Raw genomic sequence first — 21253 nt, forward strand, 5'->3', positions numbered from 1 at the left:
CAGTTTAATCAGGAATACTAAAATAAATGTAACACAAGCGTGCTACTGCAATAGAATTCTATATAGCAGTGAAAGTGGAAAAAAACCCTACTGTTATATATCAGATGGACAATTCTCAGACATAAATGTCAACAAAAGAAGCTGACACATATCAACATACTGTGAGTCTATTTATAAACAGGCTATAATGAGGCCTTCGCCAGCTAGCTCAGTTGGTTAGGGCTTAATCACAAGGGACAACAACAGCCTGTAATTATTGGAATCGAGAGTCTAGTCCAGTGGTCGGCAAACTCATTAGTCAACAGACTCGCGAGCCGCAGTTTGCAGACCACTGGGTTAGAGCATCCTTCCAATAACACTACGGTTGCTGGTTCCATCCCATCAGGGCACATATAAGAATTAATCACTGAATGCATAAATTAGTGGAACAACAAATCAATGTCTCTCTATTTCTCTCTTTTTCAAATCAATCAATAAAAAAAAAAAAAGAAAGTTATAATGACAGGGGAAACCCAACCTGTTATTCATCAGGATATTGATGAACTTGCGAGAGGCACAAGCCTAGCTTCTGGGATGCCGATAATGTGTTATTTCTTGATCCAGGTGGTGGGTATGTTACTGTTTTACTTTGTGAAAACTGTTGTACCAATGATTTGTGTACTTTTCTGTCTGTATTTTAACATCAATGAAGTTCCCCCCCTTGATTTACATGTTATTTTTTACTCCATAACTCTTATCAATATTCAATCCAGCACATTGTTGATACAGTTTTATAAAACCATTTATGATGTATTGCTAAGACCTCCAAGAGTTAGTTGTTGTTTTTTTTTAGTTTGAGAAAAAAAGTACCAATATCAATAATCAATACCTGGGGGAATTCTGAGCATCGTCTATACCTAAGGATTGCATTTCAATTTATTCAAATTAAACTAAAGATCAGCTTGAAAAGGTTTACTATGCCAGGGTCCTTAAGAAAAAGATTTCAAGGGGGCTGGAGGGATTAAGCAAAAAAGAAAAAATAAAGAGAGAGAACTCATGGACAACAGTGTGGAGATGGCGGAGGGGATAAATGGTAGGAAAGAAAATAAGGAAGAAAAAAATAAAATCGGCACATAAAAAAAAAGCTTAAAAAAAAAAAAAAAAGACTTCCAGCTGGTGAGTGCTTAGGACTGTGCTCTCAGCCTCTGCATTAAGACTCTCCCAATCCCTTTTCCCCTTCTACACAGGAGTCTCTCCAGCTGTAACTCTGAAAACCTGGCCTCACGGTCATGGGTCTGTGCATAAAGCCTCATTTCAAATTCACAAACAAAAATGAAAAGAGATAACTTTAAAAAAAAGGTAGTTTCACATTATTTAATGCAACTCAGCTCTCTGGAGGGTCAACAGTGATTAGGGGGGGAAAAAAAAAAAAAGGAAAGGAATGAAAACACCACGGAGAATCACACCAAATCGAAAGCAGACAAAGGCAGCCAGAACTATCTTATTTATTATAAAGATACACCGTGAAGAACAGACCTGACTGTATACGGAAGCCTGGAATGGTACATGCCAAAATGTACAGTACTATACATAAAAGTGCATTGTCACAACAGAACAACAAGACTTTTTTTTTTCCTCCCAGACCTGTAAAAGCATCCCCCTTCATTTCCGCCTCAGAGCCAAGGGAATGTGAAGACAAGAGGCAGCACAGAGAGCAAAGGCAAACAGGCGGGTGTCGGTGGCAAGGGGCACGGGTGCGGAGAGGGAAGGGTGGGAAGGGAGGGTGCAGGGAGAGTCGCCGTGGGGAAGGCGCAGTCACAGTCACAAGGAAAACGAGTCTGATGACAAGGATGCAAGAGGGGACAATACTGAGCACTCGAGGCACAGGAAGGTGGGGATGGAGGAGCTGGGAGGGAGTGGAGGAAGTTTCAACACTCAAGTAGGCAGTAAAAATTGGAGGCGGTTCGGGGTGGGGGGGGGGGGGAAGAAGAGGGGGAGGAGGCTGGGGCAACAGTAAAGAGCCAGGCTAAAACTCCTAAAATAGAAAGGCACTTTCACATGTACATACTACAGATGTACATTGACACAATTGGGTAACAGTCACAAGCAGGAAGCTACCAGTACTGCAATTGATCAAATGGACAGGAAAGGACAACACTGACTTCATTAAGTGGCCAGGAGCTGCCCTTGAGCCCCTGGGTAAAGAGCAGTCTCTGCTGTTCCACAGCCACTTACCAGGAACAGCTATCATAACCGTCACACGACACACTGAACTTGGATGAATGCTCTAAGGGGGCATTCACAAATGCACGGTTTACATGTTTCCTTTTACTAAACAGTTTCTATAAGCATTATGGGACCCAGTACAATTACTTAAACATACAAAATTCCCTACGTAATTTAAAGATACAGGTACCCATCTCGATTACACCACGTAGACTATTTTTTAACAAGTATACTAGGGTAAGTGAAAGCTCCATTTCCAGTTTGTTTTACGGATCTGAACAAAGCTGTGCCAACCACGCTGCACCCAGCCTCACCCCCCAGCCCAGCTGGTGGTGGGGTCTTCAGTTCAGGGGGTGACTCCATAGGAGCTCTATTTACACATGGATAGAGCCTTCACTTTAAAGCCGCTCATGGCTCGGGGCCTCTGCGGTGGGTAACTCAGAGCAAGACTCAGTCCCAAGTGCATTCCCTGCATTCATGGCCTCTCGCTACTGCGTCACCCCAAATATGAAGTCTTCTCCACCCTCAACGGACCCATAGGCTCTTAATTTTTATTTGAGGCTGTAATGATCAGATTCAAGTTTCTTCAGTTTGTAGACCCCAGGGGCTATGTCATTCCCCAAAACTCAGGAGACCAGTACTCTCCCCACTTCCTTCGTCTTCTTTATTAAATTATAAGCCCATTTTCGGAAATGGCAAAAGTACCAAGACAGAAAACGGAACCGATACAATCTGACCCACGGGGCTCTATATCCATTGATAACTCCACGCTCATTGCAGTAGGTTCAGTGGGGCACAGTTGTAAATGATTCTATGGAGGCTCAAGGGGCACCAAAGTCAGATCATATGTGAGAAAACATGCAATTGAACAATAGCGGTGACACTGAACATGAACATGGAGCTCTACAAAGGGCCATTCAACATGTTGAAATAATTTAGAGCACTCACTAGAAATATGTACTAAGTACCTTTCTCTCTATGCTAATCCACACCCTGACCCAAACCAAAGGCCAACTTGGTAAATCTAGTTGGGTGAGTTCCATGGAGGGGACATGAACATACAGTGATATCAGCTGAGAATACATAGTCTTGTGTAAGTGGAGTCAGGTAATCTTTGTAGAACCATCATCCCCCCATCATCAAAACAACACTCTTCCCAAACTGCACACGAGGACTAAGATCCTTGAAACTGCAGGCAAAACATCTCAGGACTCATTTTCTTTCTTCTTCCCTCATTCTTGTGCCTTCCACCTCCCCGCTGTGTGCTACCCTGAGGCTGTAAGGCAGGCCGTGTACCAGGTAAAGTCTCTCGTTGCTGAAGCTTTTAATGCGCTTTACCGGGTGTTAGTTTGGATACGTTGTGGTGGCCACCGTGTCTTACCCCTGGAATCTGAAAACTTACTGAACAAAGTAAGGATAGGTGAGTCCCTATTGAGTTCTTACTCACTCTGAGTCACATCCTTCCCTGGGAATTGGGGAAAAAAGTGCCTCAGGGTGACAGCAGGGATTTGTGGGAAAAGAGACAGAGTAAGGAAGGGATGGGATAGTGTTAGGAGCCGTTTCCTGGAAGGCACAGCCCCGGAGGCTCCGAGAGTCCAGAGCAGCATGTCCTCTGCCACCCCAGGCAGCCGCTGGCAGAAGGGCGATCCTCATTCCTCACAGATGCAAACAACGAGGAGACACGGGAGGATCACCAGGGGGAAGTCTGGAGAATGAAGCTTGGAGTAAGATCTGAAAAGCTATAGTTAAAGCTTATAAGAGAGGCCCCTCTCCTCCCTCTACCAAATAATAAATCCAAACATCTTTTGATGTCCTTTGTTAACAACTTGCACTTCCACCAAAGATGGAAAATGGTTTTTAAGAATCCTTTTTATTTTAATTTCTAAAAGATTTAACATTTCCCCTCCCTCCTCTATTGCTCCCACCTTTATTCTTTGCTTCTGTTTCCCCAGAGAGCGACAGAGAATCAGCAACCAAAGTGGAATCCAGAAAGAACTGGGAGACTATTTAGGAAAGTTTAAATTTCCTAGGGGGTTCGGGAAGATTGTTTAAAAGGGTTAATGCTATTCAAAGGGTTGTCCTGGCTGTCTCCATGTGTCCAAGGTGCTGAAGGACCGCAAAAGCTCAAGAGAAATGGGGAGGGGTTGGACAAGATGCTGAGCTGGGACTCTTTTTCAAAATGGGCCTTTCCCTTCCTCCACCCCCCCCCCAAAAAATAAAAACCTGGATGGTTCTGAAAATGAAGAGGTTTAAAAGCTTACCATTCTTGGAAATACTCGGAAAAAAATTCACTATTCAAAACAATTGTGAAATCAGGCTGTAGGCAAGCAACCAGAGTGTGACTTTGAAAGGAAAGTATCTCATTAATTTAATCTGTTTGCATTAGAATGATTAGACTGGCAAGCTGAGGTAGAGCTCAGTCATGATCTTGATTTTAGTTCAGATCCTCATTCTTCCCTGCATGATGCAGTCACCAGTGGGCTGATGAAGTCCATACTGTGTACTTCTTAGGTGGGCATGCGATTGGCTACCAGTTTGAAACCACACTTAGAAGGAAATCAATGGTGGTCCACAGGGGTGAGTTCTGGCCATCCATTTATCATAAAAAACAACAGGTCTCCTCATCAGTAAGTTGGACAAAATGCTGAGAACAGATAAAATGCTCATAGGCTTACGGATGATATAAGCTGCTGCTGGTGGGGGAGTGGTGATTTGTACCTTTGTAAAAGCAAATTAATTCAAAGCAACTGTTTTAAGATAGAGGGAACTATAGCATAAAAATGGGCTAAAGAAAAACTGTCAGAGGGCCCCTCATGGAGCTAGGTGACTATGGGAATTATGTAGAGACCATATGAGAAAGGAAAAGGAAAAAAAAAAAAAAAAGTCCTGGTTCCAGGGTATAAAATCGGGAGGAAGTGGTCCTGGAACCATGAGGAACTTCTCCCACCGTGGCCAGCACGGCGCTTACTCCAGTACCGTGGCCAGTTCTAGGTTGGCTCAAAGAGACAGAAGGAGAGGAAAGGTGGGGATTCAATTCAGGATCGTCTGTTCTCTGCAGCATGTTTAAAGGAACCAAGGTCATTTGGTCTGGAGAAGAGAAGGCCGAGTGAACCAAGCACTGGTGTGCTGCTTGCTTTCTCCATTTCCAGAAAGGAAAGCCAGGGATTCAGTGGAGCTGGGAATATTTTCCAGGCAGTAACTGAACAACAGATCTTGGAAGTAGTTTGTGGAGTAGTGTAACCAGAAAGTCTTGAAGACTAGAAAGCTCTGGTCCTTTGTGAATGTGAAGGATGGAGCTGGAAATCTTCTGGGGCCTGGTCAGGCTCGTGGGAGGAGTCACATCAGTAACTCTGGAGAACTGTCTCTCCCCTCTCCCAGGTTTCAGGTCAGGCAGTAACTACAGAGGCTCTACTCTCTTCCGCTGAGTCTTTAACCTGGACCCAGGGAAATGACTTACTATGAAAGAGACAATCAACCAATCATTCAGGCCGTGGGTTGAAGGTCCCACTGGGAATGTCCATCCCACTGTGACACCTGAAAGTCTTTAGCATGAGCCAAACCCTGTCCCCTTACATGGAACCACAGGTGCTCACTGTCAGCTACCAAACAATGCCATCACCACCCTTTGGCCATTACCCCAAGTGCCACAGACCAACACTGGTTATACTCCAAAGCCTGGAACTCAGATTCTCATGCTTTGGGACCCAGGCAGTTCTGAGTCACCCGGGTTGCTCTATACCTGAAGCGCTACACAATGCGGAGAGCAGAGTGGTGTTGCCTTCGTTACAAATGGTGCAGCATTGAATTTTCAAGTAAGTCTAAGTGAGTCTATTGTCTTTAAAATGACATATGTCCAGTTATTTTAAAAAAAGAAACTACAAAATACAAATGCCCGTGTTAATTTAGCTAGTCTCAGACGTTACGTTTGAGAACATAGGAAAGCCAGATCTCCAGTTCTAAGCACAAAACTAAGGAAAGTTATGGATCGTGACTTGTCACTAATCCATTTTCTTTTTTTTTAATCACCTGCCCGGATGACCTTGCCCAGTGGTTTTCACATTGTGCATGACTTGTCTGTAGGACCCTGGGAGGGAGGCGCAGGTCCTATGGTAGGGTTTGTTTTTGGAAGAACAGCAGGTTTTGGCCTCAGGGCTGGAGGCTTTAGCTGCACGCCCATTCTGGGGGCCACCATAGGTTTGAAAGTACTCATCGTGTCACTGGAGGAGCTAGTGCTTCGTCGAATCTGAGGCTCTGAGCTCCTGAGGGCAACGTTGTGCAAAGGGCTGAGAGATTCCGTGGAAGTGGCGGGGGTAGGGGCGTTTTTCACTTGTTCTAAGGTATCCAGAACCACATCGGGGGCGTGCTTTGCTGTACTCTGTCTCTCCAGTTCTCGGAGTTCATTCAAAGCAGTGTTCATCGTCTCTTCAATATCCTGTTGTAGAATCATTAGGAAGAGAGAGAGAACAAACTGATAATAAATATTCACATACAGAAACACATAATTTCTCTTCCAAGCAAACAGGCCAGCATTTGTAATAACCCGAGGCTACAACCCAATTCTTTCTTATATATAAACACAAAATATATATTTAAAAAAATATATATTTTTTAAATTTATTTCAGAGAGGAAGGGAGAGAGAGAGATAGAAACATCAATGATGAGAGAGAATTATTGATCGGCTGCCTCCTGCATGCCTCCTACTGAGGACTGAGCCCACAACCCAGGCATGTGCCCTTGACCGGAATCGAACCTAAGACCCTTCAGTCAGCAGGCTGACACTCTATCCACTGAGCTAAACCGGCTAGGTCCACAAAGTATTTTTTAATGGTGTTAAGTTTTCTAGGAATAAGTGATCATGTATATTATACTCTATTTTGATTGGGACTGACCAAGGGTTGTCCACCATTTCAGAAAAATCACATCACTAATGGAAGCACTTTTCATGGAATTTGAGTTAAGACTAACTCAATACTTTTCCATCACTGCATTTTTAACTGTATTTATGGTAATTCTACACATTGGTGAAAGCATCTCCCTATTTCATTTGTCTTCTAGTTAAGCATTAACTAAATACATTTATTTTATTTCCTTTAAATTATATTCAGAGGTTTATATATATTTTTAAATTAGGTATGCCATCTATGAATTTATTTCAGATAGTAAAGGGGGAATTACAAAATACTTGTTTCAAAAACGTGGAAAGTGCTCCATTAATGGATATGCAAAATGTGGTATACACAAACAATGGAATATTATTTGGCCTTAAAGAGGAAGAAAATCCTGCCACATGCTACAGTAACATGGATGAACCCTGAGGACATTGTGTTAAGTGAAATAAGCCAATCACAAAAAGACAAATACTGTATGATTCCATTTATATAAGGCAGTCACACTCACTGACTAAGCAGAAAACAGAATGGTGGCGGCCAGGGGCTGGGTGGGATGGGCCAAAGGGGAGTTGTTGTTTAATGGGTGTACAGTTTCAGTTTTACAAGATGAAAAAGTTCTGGAGATCTGTTTCACAACAATGTGAATACATTTTACAGAACTGTGTTGTTAATATGCAAACACTCAAAAGGTAGATGCTGTGTGAGGCAGGGTGAGCGGAGGACCACTGCTCAGGTCTGACTGAGAGACCTCTTCTTCCCCTCACCTGGAGCACAACCCTCTGGAGCACAGTGCTAACTGATTTCCACACCCCACTCCCTCACTGCATGGTAAGCACCTTCAGTCTATTGATTTAACTTTGTGTCCATAAAGCCTAGCATAGGACCTGGCATAGTGTAAGTGCTCTGCTGAATGAATAAACCAAAACATGATGATCACATATGGATACTGTAGTTAAAAAAAACAAGCCCAAAAACTTCATCAGGGATTCCACTGATTTAATAAAAGAATTTGCATATATGTGTGTGTGTGTGTGTATATATATGTATATATATATATATATTTATATATATATATATTTGTATGAACATCATGATGGCAGGCTTCATTGTCCTCATGGGAAAATCTGGAGGTGAGACATGGAAAGATAAATAAAGGACACAGCTGGAAGCCATTTTGTGAGGATGACATCACTTTGCAAGTAATTATTTTCATATGTGACTTCCATTTGATGCTAAGCATATGGATTTGTTTTTATAACAAGTATTTGCCCCAGAGAAAATGAAGAGAGCCTTGTTTATCTGTTGAGTTTCTGTTGTTATGATTTGCAATGAAAGGATTTCCTGCCTCTAGAAGCAGAAGGGTTAAATAGACCTTAGTAGGTCTTCCCACCCCCATGCTCCCAATTCCCTGTCTCTCTAACCCAAATCCTTTTTCACCTGCTTATTGTAAGCAGTGATGTTACGGCTTTCCCAGTCATTACTGAGCTGTAGTCAAATGTCACTCACTGGCTCTAAACAGGCCTCGAAGGGCCCTGCACAGAGAGTACTTCAAACAGAGAAAACCAAGAGGGCAACAGTCTTTTTGATTTTTGCTGAAAGATCGTTGTGCACTTAACATTGGTTCAATGTTTTAAAAAACACATTGAACTCCTTATACAATCTAATTTGCTATCCAAAATTCTTTTTAGTTAGGACACGGAAAATATCTTGGAAATTTGTCACATCAGTGCAGGTTTCCTTGGGCGCTTGTTATGAAAAATAATACATCTTTAATAGGTCCCCATATTTGTCTCTTTATTTCTCATTCACTTTCTTCTTCGATCTATTCAGTTTTAAGCTTCAGTGATAGCTGGAAGTCGCTTCAGATTACACAAATGGCAAAACCTGAATTTATTCACCTCCTTTGTCACTGGCCACACACACATTTTTTAATGGCTGTGTTGCAAAAAGAACTAGAGGGGAATATGGTGGAATTATGGGAAAATAACTTTTTAAAAAAATATTTTTATTGATTTCAGAGAGGAAGGGAAAGGGAGAGATAGAAACATCAGTGATGAGAGAGAATCCTTGACTGACTGCCTCCTGCACGCCCCCTACTGGGGATCAAGCCTGCAACCCAGGCATATGCCCTTGACCAGAATCGAACCCGGGACTGTTCAGTCCACAGGCCGACGCTCTATCCACTGAGCCAAACCAGCTAGGGCAGTGGTGGGCAAACCGCGGCTCGCGAGCCACATGCGGCTCTTTGGCCCCTTGAGTGTTCTAATGCCACTTTTTCAAAATAGACTCGCCCAGGCCGAAAACTGACTTCTGCGCATGGGCCACGAAGTTTCAATTGCACTGTATGTGCGCGCCCGCACGTGGCATTTTGTGGAAGAGCCACACTCAAGGGGCCAAAGAGCCGCATGTGGCTCATGAGCCGCGGTTTGCCGACTACTGAGCTAGGGCAAATTAAATTATTTTTTTACAGGTCCTTTGACTTTGTCAATTCTAATCATTAGGAAAAAGTGAAGACACGCATGTACTCAGGAGTGACCCAGTACCCAGACCCGCTGTTCTTCCAACAGCTAACCATCACTTCTCATCATTTACTAATTCGTCACTTCTTGAGATGAAAGTATCAGCTTTATCCTATACTGAAACGTTCCTGTTTCGGGGCTCTCCGTTCTGTTCCATCAGCTTGTCTGTTTTACTGCCTTTAGCATGCATTCAGATCTGGGAGGGCTAGTCCCTCCTCATTAATCTTCTTTGCAGAATTTTCCTGGCTATGTAGCAATGATGCATTTGAATGCCCTGGGCCCTACATTTCTGCCATGACTGTTTAAATCTATATAAACCTAATGTACTTGGGCCCTTCCAGTAACACATGGCTCTTCAAGAGGCCCACAGGGAGGCCTTAAATTAAAGAATGGGCTAATTTCCTTTCCGTGTTCATTAGTTGGTTCTATACAAAATACAGGGCTACAAAAAAGTAAAGACTGCAAACCTCCTCCATCACACCCCAGGCACTGAACGTGCACTATTCCACTAACAGCATCCCACCTGAGCGATCATCTCCGGGTCCAGTGGCTTGTGGTCATTGAAGCCCGAGTACTGCCCCGATGACGTGGACCTTCTAATAGGAGGGCTGTCAATCTTCTTGAGGGAGTCGTGCCGGCTGATGTTGGTCAGGCTGCCGTGGCCTGGCCGGCGCCTCCTCTCCGGACTGTCATTGTTGAGGCCACGGTTCTGCAGCAGGCCCCGGGGGTGGCTGGCCAGGTTTGGGGACCCCAGGTCAACTGAGGAGTTGGAAAGAGCATGTGGGGGGTGGAGAGGACAATGGCCATCACTGGTTCTGCCAGGACGCCTTCCTGGAGGGGGTGGCTCTCCTCTTTTTCTTTGTCTAGACACACACAGAGAGAAAGAGAAAAGAAGAGCTCACCACGCTGGGTAACACTGCAAAGGGCACTGTGGCTCCGCCTGGCCCCAGGGGAAGTGGAGGTTCAGGAGCCTGACTACCAGGCTCCACCCACCTGGCTAAATACCCATCCGAATGCCGGTCTGTAGGGGAGTTCATGTCCTTGGATGAAGACTTGTCTTCAGTCACTGGCCCACTGCTGGCCTCGCTGTCAGCTTTTTGGCTCAGAGTGTCTGAAAATGTATCGTCCCTGAAGTAACGAGAATCAACAGTGAGGATGTTTTGCTAGATGAATAGGACACACACACACACACACACACACACACAAATAAGTGATGGCAGTTATGTAAGTCTCTTATTAATATAACTTTTTTCTTTTCATTATAAAAATAATACAATTTCATTGCAGAAAAAGTGGAAAATTCAGATACACAAATAACAATCACCCATAATATAACATCCAGAGACAACTATTGTTAGTATTTTAAAAACTATCCTTCTATACTTTTTGTAATGCCTGGGATACATGCCTATGAGTGTGTGTACATACAGAGTGAGGCAAAAGTAGGTTATAGTTGTTCATATGGAAAATAATATAATCTATGCTAATAAAAGCCTAGGTGGCCCTCGTGCGTGACGTCTTCACAAGATGGCCACCACAAGATGGCCACGCACACAGCACAGGCAGAGCCTGGCGGCTGATCCATGCAGTGAGACCTGGGCGTACCGTGGCTCCATGTAGTGCGGAGGAGGCGGGTCCTGGCGGAGGAGGCAGGTCACGGCAGGGGAGGGCAGTTGGGAACGATTGGGCTGGCAGGGGAGGGCAGTTGTGGGTGATCGGGCCTGAAAGGGAGGGCAGTTGAGGGCGATCGGGCTGGAAGGGGAGGGTAGTTGTGGGCGATTGGGCCAGCAGGGGAGGGCAGTTGTGGGTGATCAGGCCGGCAGGGTAGCAGTTAGGCGTCAATCAGGCTGGCAGGGGAGCAGTTAGGGGTGATCAGGCTGGCAGGCAAAAGTGGTTAGGGGCAATCAGGCAGGTAGGCAGGTGAGTGGTTAGGAGCCAGAGGTCCTGGATTGTGAGAGGGATCCCAGATTGGAGAGGGTGCAGGCTGGGCTGAGGGACACCCTCCCACCCAGTGCACGAATTTCATGCACCAGGCCAGTAGTTAATAAATAATAAGAGAATAAACTGTATTTTGCATACTCACAAGTGTAAACCTACTTTTGCCCCACCCTGTATATGTATATAGTATTTACTGTACATTATGGATGCTTATGCTTATATACTTTAGATGCATATGACTGATATCTGTATTCTATATAATAAAAGTGTAGTATACAAATTGTCCCCTTGACTGGGAGGTCGTCCGGGAGTTTGACCAGAGGGTGGGGCTGGCCTGGGGGAAGGGAGGGAGGCCCTGGCTGGCAGCTGGCAGCTGCTAGGGACTCTATCAGTGCATGAATTTTGTACACTGGGCCTCTCGTATACACATAATATTTCTTGGGTTCTGAGGTACACATTTTAACACTTCTAAAATTAGGCTGACTCATGTATTCACCTTATACATTTTATGTGGTATATTTCTCTTTTCCTTGAAAAGCTGCTCTTAAATTGGTGCTGCATTGTGAAATAACGTGTTCACAAAATAGGGATTACACTGTACATCCCACTTTGTAACCTGTTTCTTTCACTTAATATGACTATCTTTCCATCTTTTAAAATAATTTTGAAATTAGAGCTTTCTCATCAGCAAAATGAAAAAAAAAAAAAAAAAAAAGAAGCAGCAGCCAGGAGATGATACTTTTTAAACCTGAGGCCAGTATCTTCTCTCTTGGGAACCGGAATTGAAATGGCAGGCAGACACCAAAGGAAGAGCACCGCGGTTGCTGGAGTCAGCAGTGTCACTCAGCTCGGAAAGCCTTTCTCTGCTCAGGTTCTAGGAAACCGGAGGCTTCAAAAGGCCTCTCTCACTAGTCCTTGCTCCCAGCCTCCAATGGAGTCTGAGAAATGCAAACCTGCCGGCCCGGCAGTTCTGTTATCAGAGGCCCAGGAGCAGGGGAAGAACTCAGCTCAGAAGTGCTAGCTCGGCAAGCCCTCCTGCTCTGTCCCCACAAGACCAAGGTCACTGGAAGAGCAGCAGCTGCAGTCTCCTCTTGGGAGCACTCTGGCCACCGCGGCCGGGACCACTCACATGTCCTGCACCACGATGTACTGGTGAGGCACCAGCCCGTCGATCCCGTTGTGCCTGCCTTCCCACCAGTCCTCGGACGCTCGGTGATACAGCAGCAGGGACGCTCCCTTCTTGAAGGACAGTTCTCTGGCAGACCGCCCGACGTAGTCAAACTTGGCTATGGCTTCTATCGGCTCACATTCTACAGAGAACACACCAGGAAGCGGTGAGGGACAGGGTTGTTGGGAAGGCATAATGCACTATCTGAAAGGTCTAGGTTAGGCCTTAGAAATAAGGAAGGCCGCTTTAATATCCAGACAGAACCAGGGAATAAACAAATCATCAAGAAGGAGAAAAGGAGATGCTAAAGGAGATACAGAAAAACATGCTTTGGCTGTCAACAGTTTTTCAGGCAAAGAAAAATGGAACATTAGATCTTAATTTCCACAGCCTTTTACTAGAGCTATAATGACAGTTTAATAAAAAATAGTTTAAACTTTGCAGTATGATATATAAGATCTCTCCTGGGGTTGTAATATCCTCCACAAGAACTCCAATATAATTTTGACATTGATGGAGTTCCCTGGCAACACATTAATCCCACTTATAACGTGTAAAAATCACTAACCCAGAACGCCAGGAAGTTTATGTTTTATGTGCTTATTTTTTTTAAAAATCAAGTTTACAAAAATTGCCACATTAAATACTACTTGAATACATTGAATTTCCTCATCTACTTTTTTAGCATTATCAGATCTTCAAACTACCATCAAGTGTAAAGACAACTTTGTGTTCTCTAGTATCAGTAACAAATTCTGACTATTACCTGTGAAATAAGCATAACTGAAGACTGTCCTGTACTGACATTAAAAGACCAGATTAAAAAACTGTAATTTTTAGAGATAAAAGGGTATTCAAGGGAATAATAGTGAGTGAAAAAGCCAATCTCAAAAGGTTAGACACTGTATAATTCCATTTATTTAGCCTACTTGAAATGACATACTATCAAGATGGAGACTAGATTAATGGTTGCCAGAGGTTGGGTTGGGGGAGGTGACGGGAGGAAATGGCTGTAAAGGGCAGCACAAGGCATCCTTGGGATGGAACTGTTCTTCTTGACTATCATTGTGGTCACACAAATCTATACATGTGATAAAAGTGAACCAAGTAAATACATATGCAAATGAGGGCATGTAAAACTAGTAAAATGTGAACATGGTGAATGGACTGTATCAATGTCAATTTCCTAGTTGTGGTATTATACTATACTTATGTAAGCTATTACTGTGGCAGGAGACTGGGTGAAGGGTATATGGAATCTCTGTATTATTTCTTACAATGGCATGTAAATCTACAATAATTTCAAAATAAAAAGTTTGAAAAACGTATTGAATTCTGGGCCTAGAATAGAAATTTCAGCTCTGATCTAATTCTGACCACAAATATTGAAGGCAAATAAGCAGACAAATTAAATTAAACAACTATAACAGGTGCTTTTGGTAATCTGGCTTACTGTGATCTTTCTTCCCCTCTCCCAACATCACCTCATCCTCTTCCCTGCTAATCAATAATAAACAGAACTAGCCCTGGCTGGTAGCTCAGTTGGCTAGAGAATTGTCCTGATACACCAAGGTTAGAGGTTTGATCCTGGTCAGGGCACATACAAGAACCAACCAAAGAGTGCATGAATAAGTGGGACAGCAAATCGATGTCTCTCTCAAATCAACCAATAAAAAATGTTTTAAAGTAAACAGAACTAAAAAGGACCAATACAGGTGGTACATACTTAGAGAACTATATCTACGCTATGAGCAATACCTCATTTGCTAAAAACTGAGTATGCATTAGTTTCCAAATACTCTAGAATATATATGCACATAATAGATTAAAACCTACCTATCTGTCAAATATTTTCTCAGGAAATTGTCTTCTGTTTCCCTTGGAAACAAACCTTCTCATTTAAAATAGTTTATTTTTCCCCCCAAAGTCCATTGCAGTATCTTCAATATCTGTTGTACTTATATGGAATAACTGCCTGAGAGGTCCTTGGGTAGCCAGCTAAGCTTCTTTCTCACTTGATAAATTCAAACACTCTCTAGGACAGGTAAGGCAAATAATAAAAATCAATAAACATTTTGAAAAAGCTAGGATCTGCCTCATCTGAAGGGCCTGGGTGAATTTCAGCTATACATTTAATTTAATTTATTTAAAATATATTTTTATTGATTTCAGAGAGAAAGGGAGAGGGAGAGAGAAATAGAAACATCAATGATGAGAGAGAATCATTGATTGGCTGCCTCCTGTACACCCCCTACTGAGAAACGACACAGCAACCCAGGCATGTGCCCTGACTGGGAATCGAACTGTAACCTCCTGGTTCATAAGTTGACACTCAACCACTAAGCCACACCAGCCGGGCTATACATCTATCTATCTATATATATAAGGCTAATAAGCAAAGTGTCCCCTCGGGAGATCCACCAAGAGACCAGGAGTTTGATCGCTCGCTATGATGTGCGCTGACCACCAGGGGGCAGCGTGGAATGAAGGAAGGCCCAGGCCGGCAGCTGGCAGCTGGGGAAGGCCCCAATTGGCCCTGATTGCTGGTCAGGCCTAGGGACCCTACCTGTGCATGGATTTCGTGCATCAGGCCTCTAGTTTAAAATAAAGACAAAAAGTGCGCCATCTCTTTGCTAGTAGATAATGTTTAAGGAGAATAATATTTCATTCTGCACTATAGTCTGCATGTAGTATACTTTTCAGCAAAGTAGGTGTAAAAATAATTTAAAAACAAAGTTTAACCCTTTAAAAACTGACTGTAACTTTAGGTCATATGTTAACACTCTGGTATTCCATCCAAAAATTGTATTTTCTTTATTAAAACAATATCAATTTCAACTTTATTAAATATCTACCAGTCTGCATCATAGAGGAGGAATATAACTTTATATTCAAAGAGTGTGCTTTTTAGTTTGTTCTAAATTTGCAGATACAGAAAAAATGCTGGTTGATCTGAGATGACAGATACCAAATTTTTTTTACCTCAGTTCTCCCTGGGGGCCAGAAATAAACATGTCCATGGTGTAGGGATACAAATAAACACACCCATGGAAGAATGAAGACATGCCAATTCATTAAAAAGAACTTCATGACATGTAATTTATAAATTCCTATGTGAACACCCCATGTGTTAAAATTTTGTTTTATTAGAAAAGGAAAGATACCAGCCCATATCACAGTGTACAATCCATGTACTTGTCAATGGGAAATGAAGAGAGAACCATTAATGTTCCTGAATGCCACTCAATCATACACTGTCAACACTGGCCAAAGGCTATTTAAGACTATTTAATAGATATACACATATTTTTTTCATAATTTCATAATCATAACCTCTGTGCTCATAATCTCTTCTTTTTACTTTTTGAAACAACTAGCAACAGGATCATCAGTTTTTGCTTGTTTAGTTCAAATGTGGAGAGGTTATGAAAGAATAACCAGATGAATCAGAAGTACATTTTATTGGTAACCCTGCTAATCACCTAGTAATTCTGAGCAATTTCATTATTTTGGCTCTTTCTGCTCCCATGAGAGTCATTTCACAGTCAAGTGTCAATCATAAGCTATTTATACACATCTTAGTCTAGTCATTGCAGAGCAAATCAATCTCAATGGCAACACACCACATGCCTTTCACAGAGAGGGTAACATGGCCCTTTAAGGTTGGGCAGAGACTGCAGAATGCTGCTACTATCAATAACAATAACAATAAGAGTGTAATATGATAGCTTCATTTTTATGCATGGCCGTTATAATTTTGTGCAAAGGGAAAAAAAATTCAGTAGAGTATTTACATTTCTTCTAATTTTGTAAGAAATGCTAGTACATCACACTTTCCCGTTGGGGCCTTGCTGTCCCTGCCACTTTTCCTCCTTGATCTGTTACCCACTGCCCTTGCCGACGACAGTTTTGTTCTGTAACAGCCTCTCTTTTTGGAAACAAAAGCTATTCTCTCTAGTGATACCGTGACAAAGAAAAGAAAATAAATATCTGAGCAATAAAAAAAGATAATCAATACTCTAATTAATTTAGCTACAGGACTTTAGGGGCTGGCTGTGGGGAAGGGTGTCTGACCTTTATAAGCAATGCTTTTCTTTAACAAAATGAGAAGAACATGATCAAAATGTTATCTAAGACGCAGGGCCCTCAGCAAAGCTTTTCTTTTACAGTCAAGAGGTAAGGACAACAGACAGCTGCACGGTGGAGAGGGTGAATTTTGAAAGAGGGACGGCTGCGGCTTTGTCTTCTCCCGCCATGGGAGAGAGCAAGGAAACACTTAGAGAAGTCATCAATGAAAAAGGAATGAATCATATAGAGCAACAAAGAAACTCAAGACAAAAGAATAAATGGTAGCAGAGGTAGGGCTCAGAGACTTTCAAAAGCAACATCACAGCTCTCACTTGAAAGAATATCTTCTAACTTAAGCTCTGAAAATGTCAACTCATCCTACTTTTAAAAACACAAATAAACTTCCCTTTTATAGCAGAGGGCAGAGACACACTAGACACCCTGATTACCTTCCTGTTGAAGTCAACTAAAAAATGTTGTATTGAGCCTGGCCTGAGTGGCTCAGTGGTTGAGCAACCACCTATGAACCAGGAGGCCATTGGTTCAATTCCAGGTCAGGGTACATGCCTGGGTTGCGGGCTTAATCCCTAGTAGGGGGGCGTGCAGGAGGCAGCCGATCAATGATTCTCTCTCATCATTGATGTTTCTATCTCTCTCCCTCTCCCTTCCTCTCTGGAATCAATAAAAATATATTTAAAAATGAATGTTGTATTGAAAAAAAAACACACAACAACTTTGAGATGGCATTGGAGCCATCATAATACTAAGGAATACTAAAGACCAAAAACTCAATGAAAGTGGGAATCCAGTGAAGTAAACAGAACACTAGAAAATGTTAGTCAGAGTTTGTCCTGAGGGCATTTCCCCTGCCTGGTTAATTTAAGCTTTTGTGAAAAACAAAACCTGAAAAGATTTAAAAGAGCATATGGGAGAATTCTCTTCATTACCTCAGGGTGCAGAAGGATATTCTTAAAGGAGACACAAAGTGAAAAGTACCTCTAACTCCTTTAAAATTAAGACCTTCTCTTTAGCAAAAGATATAATAAGCACATGAAAGACAAGCTACAGAGCAGAAGGTATTTGTAAAATATAGATCCAGTAAAAGACCTGTTCCAGAACCATAACGAACTCTTACAAATAAGAAACTCTCACAAATAAGGAAAATACCAAAACCAAACCAAACTAAATACATTTTAAAAGCCCAGAGAAACTAATAATGGACCAATGGGCCTTAATGCGCAAAAGACTTGATAGGAATTTCACACAAAAAAGAAATCTAAACATATGAAAGTGAGTATATCTGTATTAACCATGTTTTTTATTTTCTGTATTCAGACATCTGGGCCTTGTTGGCCCTGGAGGGACTGTCCTTCCCAGGTCAGCCAATTCCTACACCTGGAGTGTGCCTTCCCAATACAATCCACCCAATCCACAGCCCACCCCCAACCAGCTCCTCTCCAGGATTCTCACACGCTGGGCCACCATCCCCCTGCCCTAATCACCTCGGGGCCAGGTACAAGGAGAGACAACAGTGTCTATGCCCCAGAGCTTGCTGAAATTGTTCCAACCTGCTTATCTGGCCTCTCCTGTTCCTGTGGAAACCGAAACAAAGGCTCCTGCCCAGTTGCTCCCTCTCCTGCCTCCTGACAGACCCTGGCACTTCATGCTGTGGCCACCCAAGGGTGCTGTGCTCCTTCCTCGTGGGAGCTGTGAGAAACAACGTATCTTCAATGGCAATCTCGTGATCTGAAGGCCTCCCTATGCCCCAATTTTCTATTAACAGACTGTAGTTTAAAACATCTTCATCAGTAAACCAGAGAAATGCAATTTAAATCACAATGAGATACAATTTCACACTGACAATATTGGCAAAGATGACAACAGTTGATAAAATCAAGTGCTGATGAATATACACACAACTGAAAGGCTGATACGCTGCTGCGGGACGTATACACCATTACAACTATTTTCATAAGCTTATTCCTAGGTGTGTACATCTGAGAGAAACGCCTGTACGTTTGCAGTGGGATGCATACTCAAAATATTCATTACAGCACTGTTTTTAATGGCAAAAAAGAGAACACCCCATATATCCTATCTAATAAAAGGTAATATGCAAAATAACCATCACTCCATCACAAAGATGGTGGCATCCATAGCCACAAGATGGAGGTGCCCAGTCCCGGGTGCGGGGGGTGGGGGGGGGGGGCGGCGGCGCACGCAGGGGGAGTGGGGGTGAAGGCGGCTGCTGAGAGTAAGCAGCGTGAGCGGCCTGGCAGAATGCTTGCGTCATCACCCCAGCGACGAGGCAAGCATTCCGCACCCAGCCGTGGATGGGCTTCTGGGCCTCGGAGAGCCTCTGGGCAGCAGGCGCGGAGCGGCCAGGCCCCGCAGAGAGCTACTGGTGCACGGATTCGTGTGCAGGGCTACTAATTCATCAATAACAAAATATATAAGCACAATGAAATATTATACTGTAGTTAATTAAATGATTATAACTATATGCAACGATGTGGATGAATCTCTGGAACATATTACTGAGTAGAAAAAAATAATGGGAAAAATGTACAGTATGTTTCCATTTATAGGAAGTTCAATAAAATAGGAAATGAAACAACAAACCATTTAAACACACAGACATATGGAGGCTACCCTTGGGGGTGAGGATGGCAATGGCATTAGGGGAGCACAAAGGTAATGATGCCTTTTTTCTTAAACTTGGTGGTTCCACGAGTGTTCACTGTAATGTTATTCTTCATACTCTACACCTATTTTATAAAAATTCTTTTGTTTCTCCTGAATTCTTAATATAAGCAGTTCTTAAAAAGGATCTAAGACTAGTTTTTATAACATACCGTCCTCACTGGTGTGGGTCTCGGTACCAGCATCCTGATCCACTTCCTCCAATGTACCGTGCTCACTGTAGGGGCTGTCGCTGTGGAGCGGAAATAGAAATTCATGTGAAACCAAAGTGGAAAGAATTTAAAAAATGAACAATTGCTACTGTAAGGAAACATATAAGGCTTGGGATGGCCAGAGTTATTGGACAGCCTCTCAGTGGAATGCTGGAGCCTCCAGGGACGATCTGGCCCCTAGGCAGTGTGTGTCCCTTCGGGCGGGACACAAAGGTTGTTTTACAACTCTGCAAAGACAAAGCTAACTTGTAGGAAACTTGCAGCCCTATAAGTAACTCTAACCCACAGAAATGAAAATTTGTCAAGTTCTCGTGGGATATTTGCCCTATGAATGCACCCGTTTTTGCAAATTCATTTCAACATTCCTTACCACATATTAATAAATGGCTCTTTGATTTCTGCTTTGAATTAATTGTATTTTTTCTATCTTTTCTTCACAGATGTTCATTGTATATTTGTGTGAGAGTTATGATTTTATCCTTTCAAAAACTCACCCTGGTTCGGCTGGTGTGGCTCAGTGGCTGAATGTCAACCTATGAACCAGGGGGTCACGGTTCAATTCCTGGTCAGGGCACATGCCCAGGTTGCGGGCTCCATCCCCAGTGTGGGGTGTATGGGAGGCAGCCGATCAGTGATTCTCTCTCATCATTAATGTTTCTATTTCTGTCTCTCCCTCTCCCTTCCTCTCTGAAATGAATTAAACAAACAAACAAACAAAAAACAAACAAACAAAAAGCTCACCCTTTAACACGACCACCTCTTAAAGGGTCGTAAGAAAGACCACTACCTCTTCTCAAATGCATGCTGATAAATGAAATATGCACTGGACACAAATACAAACGTGACTTTGCTGCAAAAGCCCATTTATATTGCTAGTGTTGGGTAACAAGGGTAACTGCTATATTATTGGCTTTCTGTTCAGAATGAGCAATACCCATAGAGAACACTATGTACAGGAGAAGAACATAAGCACATGTTACTGCTGCAAGACTCTTTATTATGGGGATATTTTGTAAAAAAGCAGCAACCACAAAAAGTACAGAAAATCAAATAATACTGATCAGACATCTACATGCTTATTCATTCATCTTCCCAGCGCCAAGCCCAGGCAGTACCTTGTACATAGTTAAGTGCAGGGGAAAGTAAATATTTTTGAATTGAATTTCATGTGTAAAATTGCTGGATATACTATAGAACTGGCATGTGTCATCCTTTGTGGTTAATTTAGAAAGCAGTACTTCTGGAAAGAGTCAATGCTCAGTTTTCTTAAGGCACATGACCACACTGCGGTTTAAGATCACATTGTGGTTTAAGTAAAAAATAAGTGTACCTTTAGTTACTTAAGATCTTTCAGCTACTTATTCTATTTCTGCTTAATCCCCGGGAAGGCAAAGGGAAACAAAGAGGGTCGAGAATGAAGGCTCAGACACGTCTATTTCCAGCCATTCCTGCATGTGAGCTTCGCAGGGCAGTTTCCGAGTGAGGCTGGGAGGCAGCTGTTAAGGGGGAGGACTCGTGTGGGTTTGGAATCAGACAGTGGGCTGTCTCCA

At 42.8% G+C, this 21253-nt stretch overlaps 1 protein-coding gene across 1 annotated transcript in view; it reads right to left on the minus strand.

Annotated features, from left to right (window-relative positions):
* Positions 1-1466: 1466 nt before the first annotated feature.
* SRGAP1 (SLIT-ROBO Rho GTPase activating protein 1) overlaps positions 1467-21253 on the minus strand; it is a 266339-nt gene continuing 246552 nt past the window's right edge. Inside the window, exons 18-22 of the mRNA XM_008148740.3 lie at positions 19644-19723; positions 12682-12862; positions 10608-10742; positions 10138-10477; positions 1467-6637 (exon numbers count right to left, since the gene is read on the minus strand). Of these exons, the coding sequence (XP_008146962.2) occupies positions 6260-6637; positions 10138-10477; positions 10608-10742; positions 12682-12862; positions 19644-19723 (1114 nt within the window). The 3' untranslated portion in view covers positions 1467-6259. The remainder of the gene's footprint in view (positions 6638-10137; positions 10478-10607; positions 10743-12681; positions 12863-19643; positions 19724-21253) is intronic.

The sequence above is a fragment of the Eptesicus fuscus genome, chromosome 7 (assembly GCF_027574615.1).
Source record: "Eptesicus fuscus isolate TK198812 chromosome 7, DD_ASM_mEF_20220401, whole genome shotgun sequence".
Classification (NCBI taxonomy): domain Eukaryota; kingdom Metazoa; phylum Chordata; class Mammalia; order Chiroptera; family Vespertilionidae; genus Eptesicus; species Eptesicus fuscus.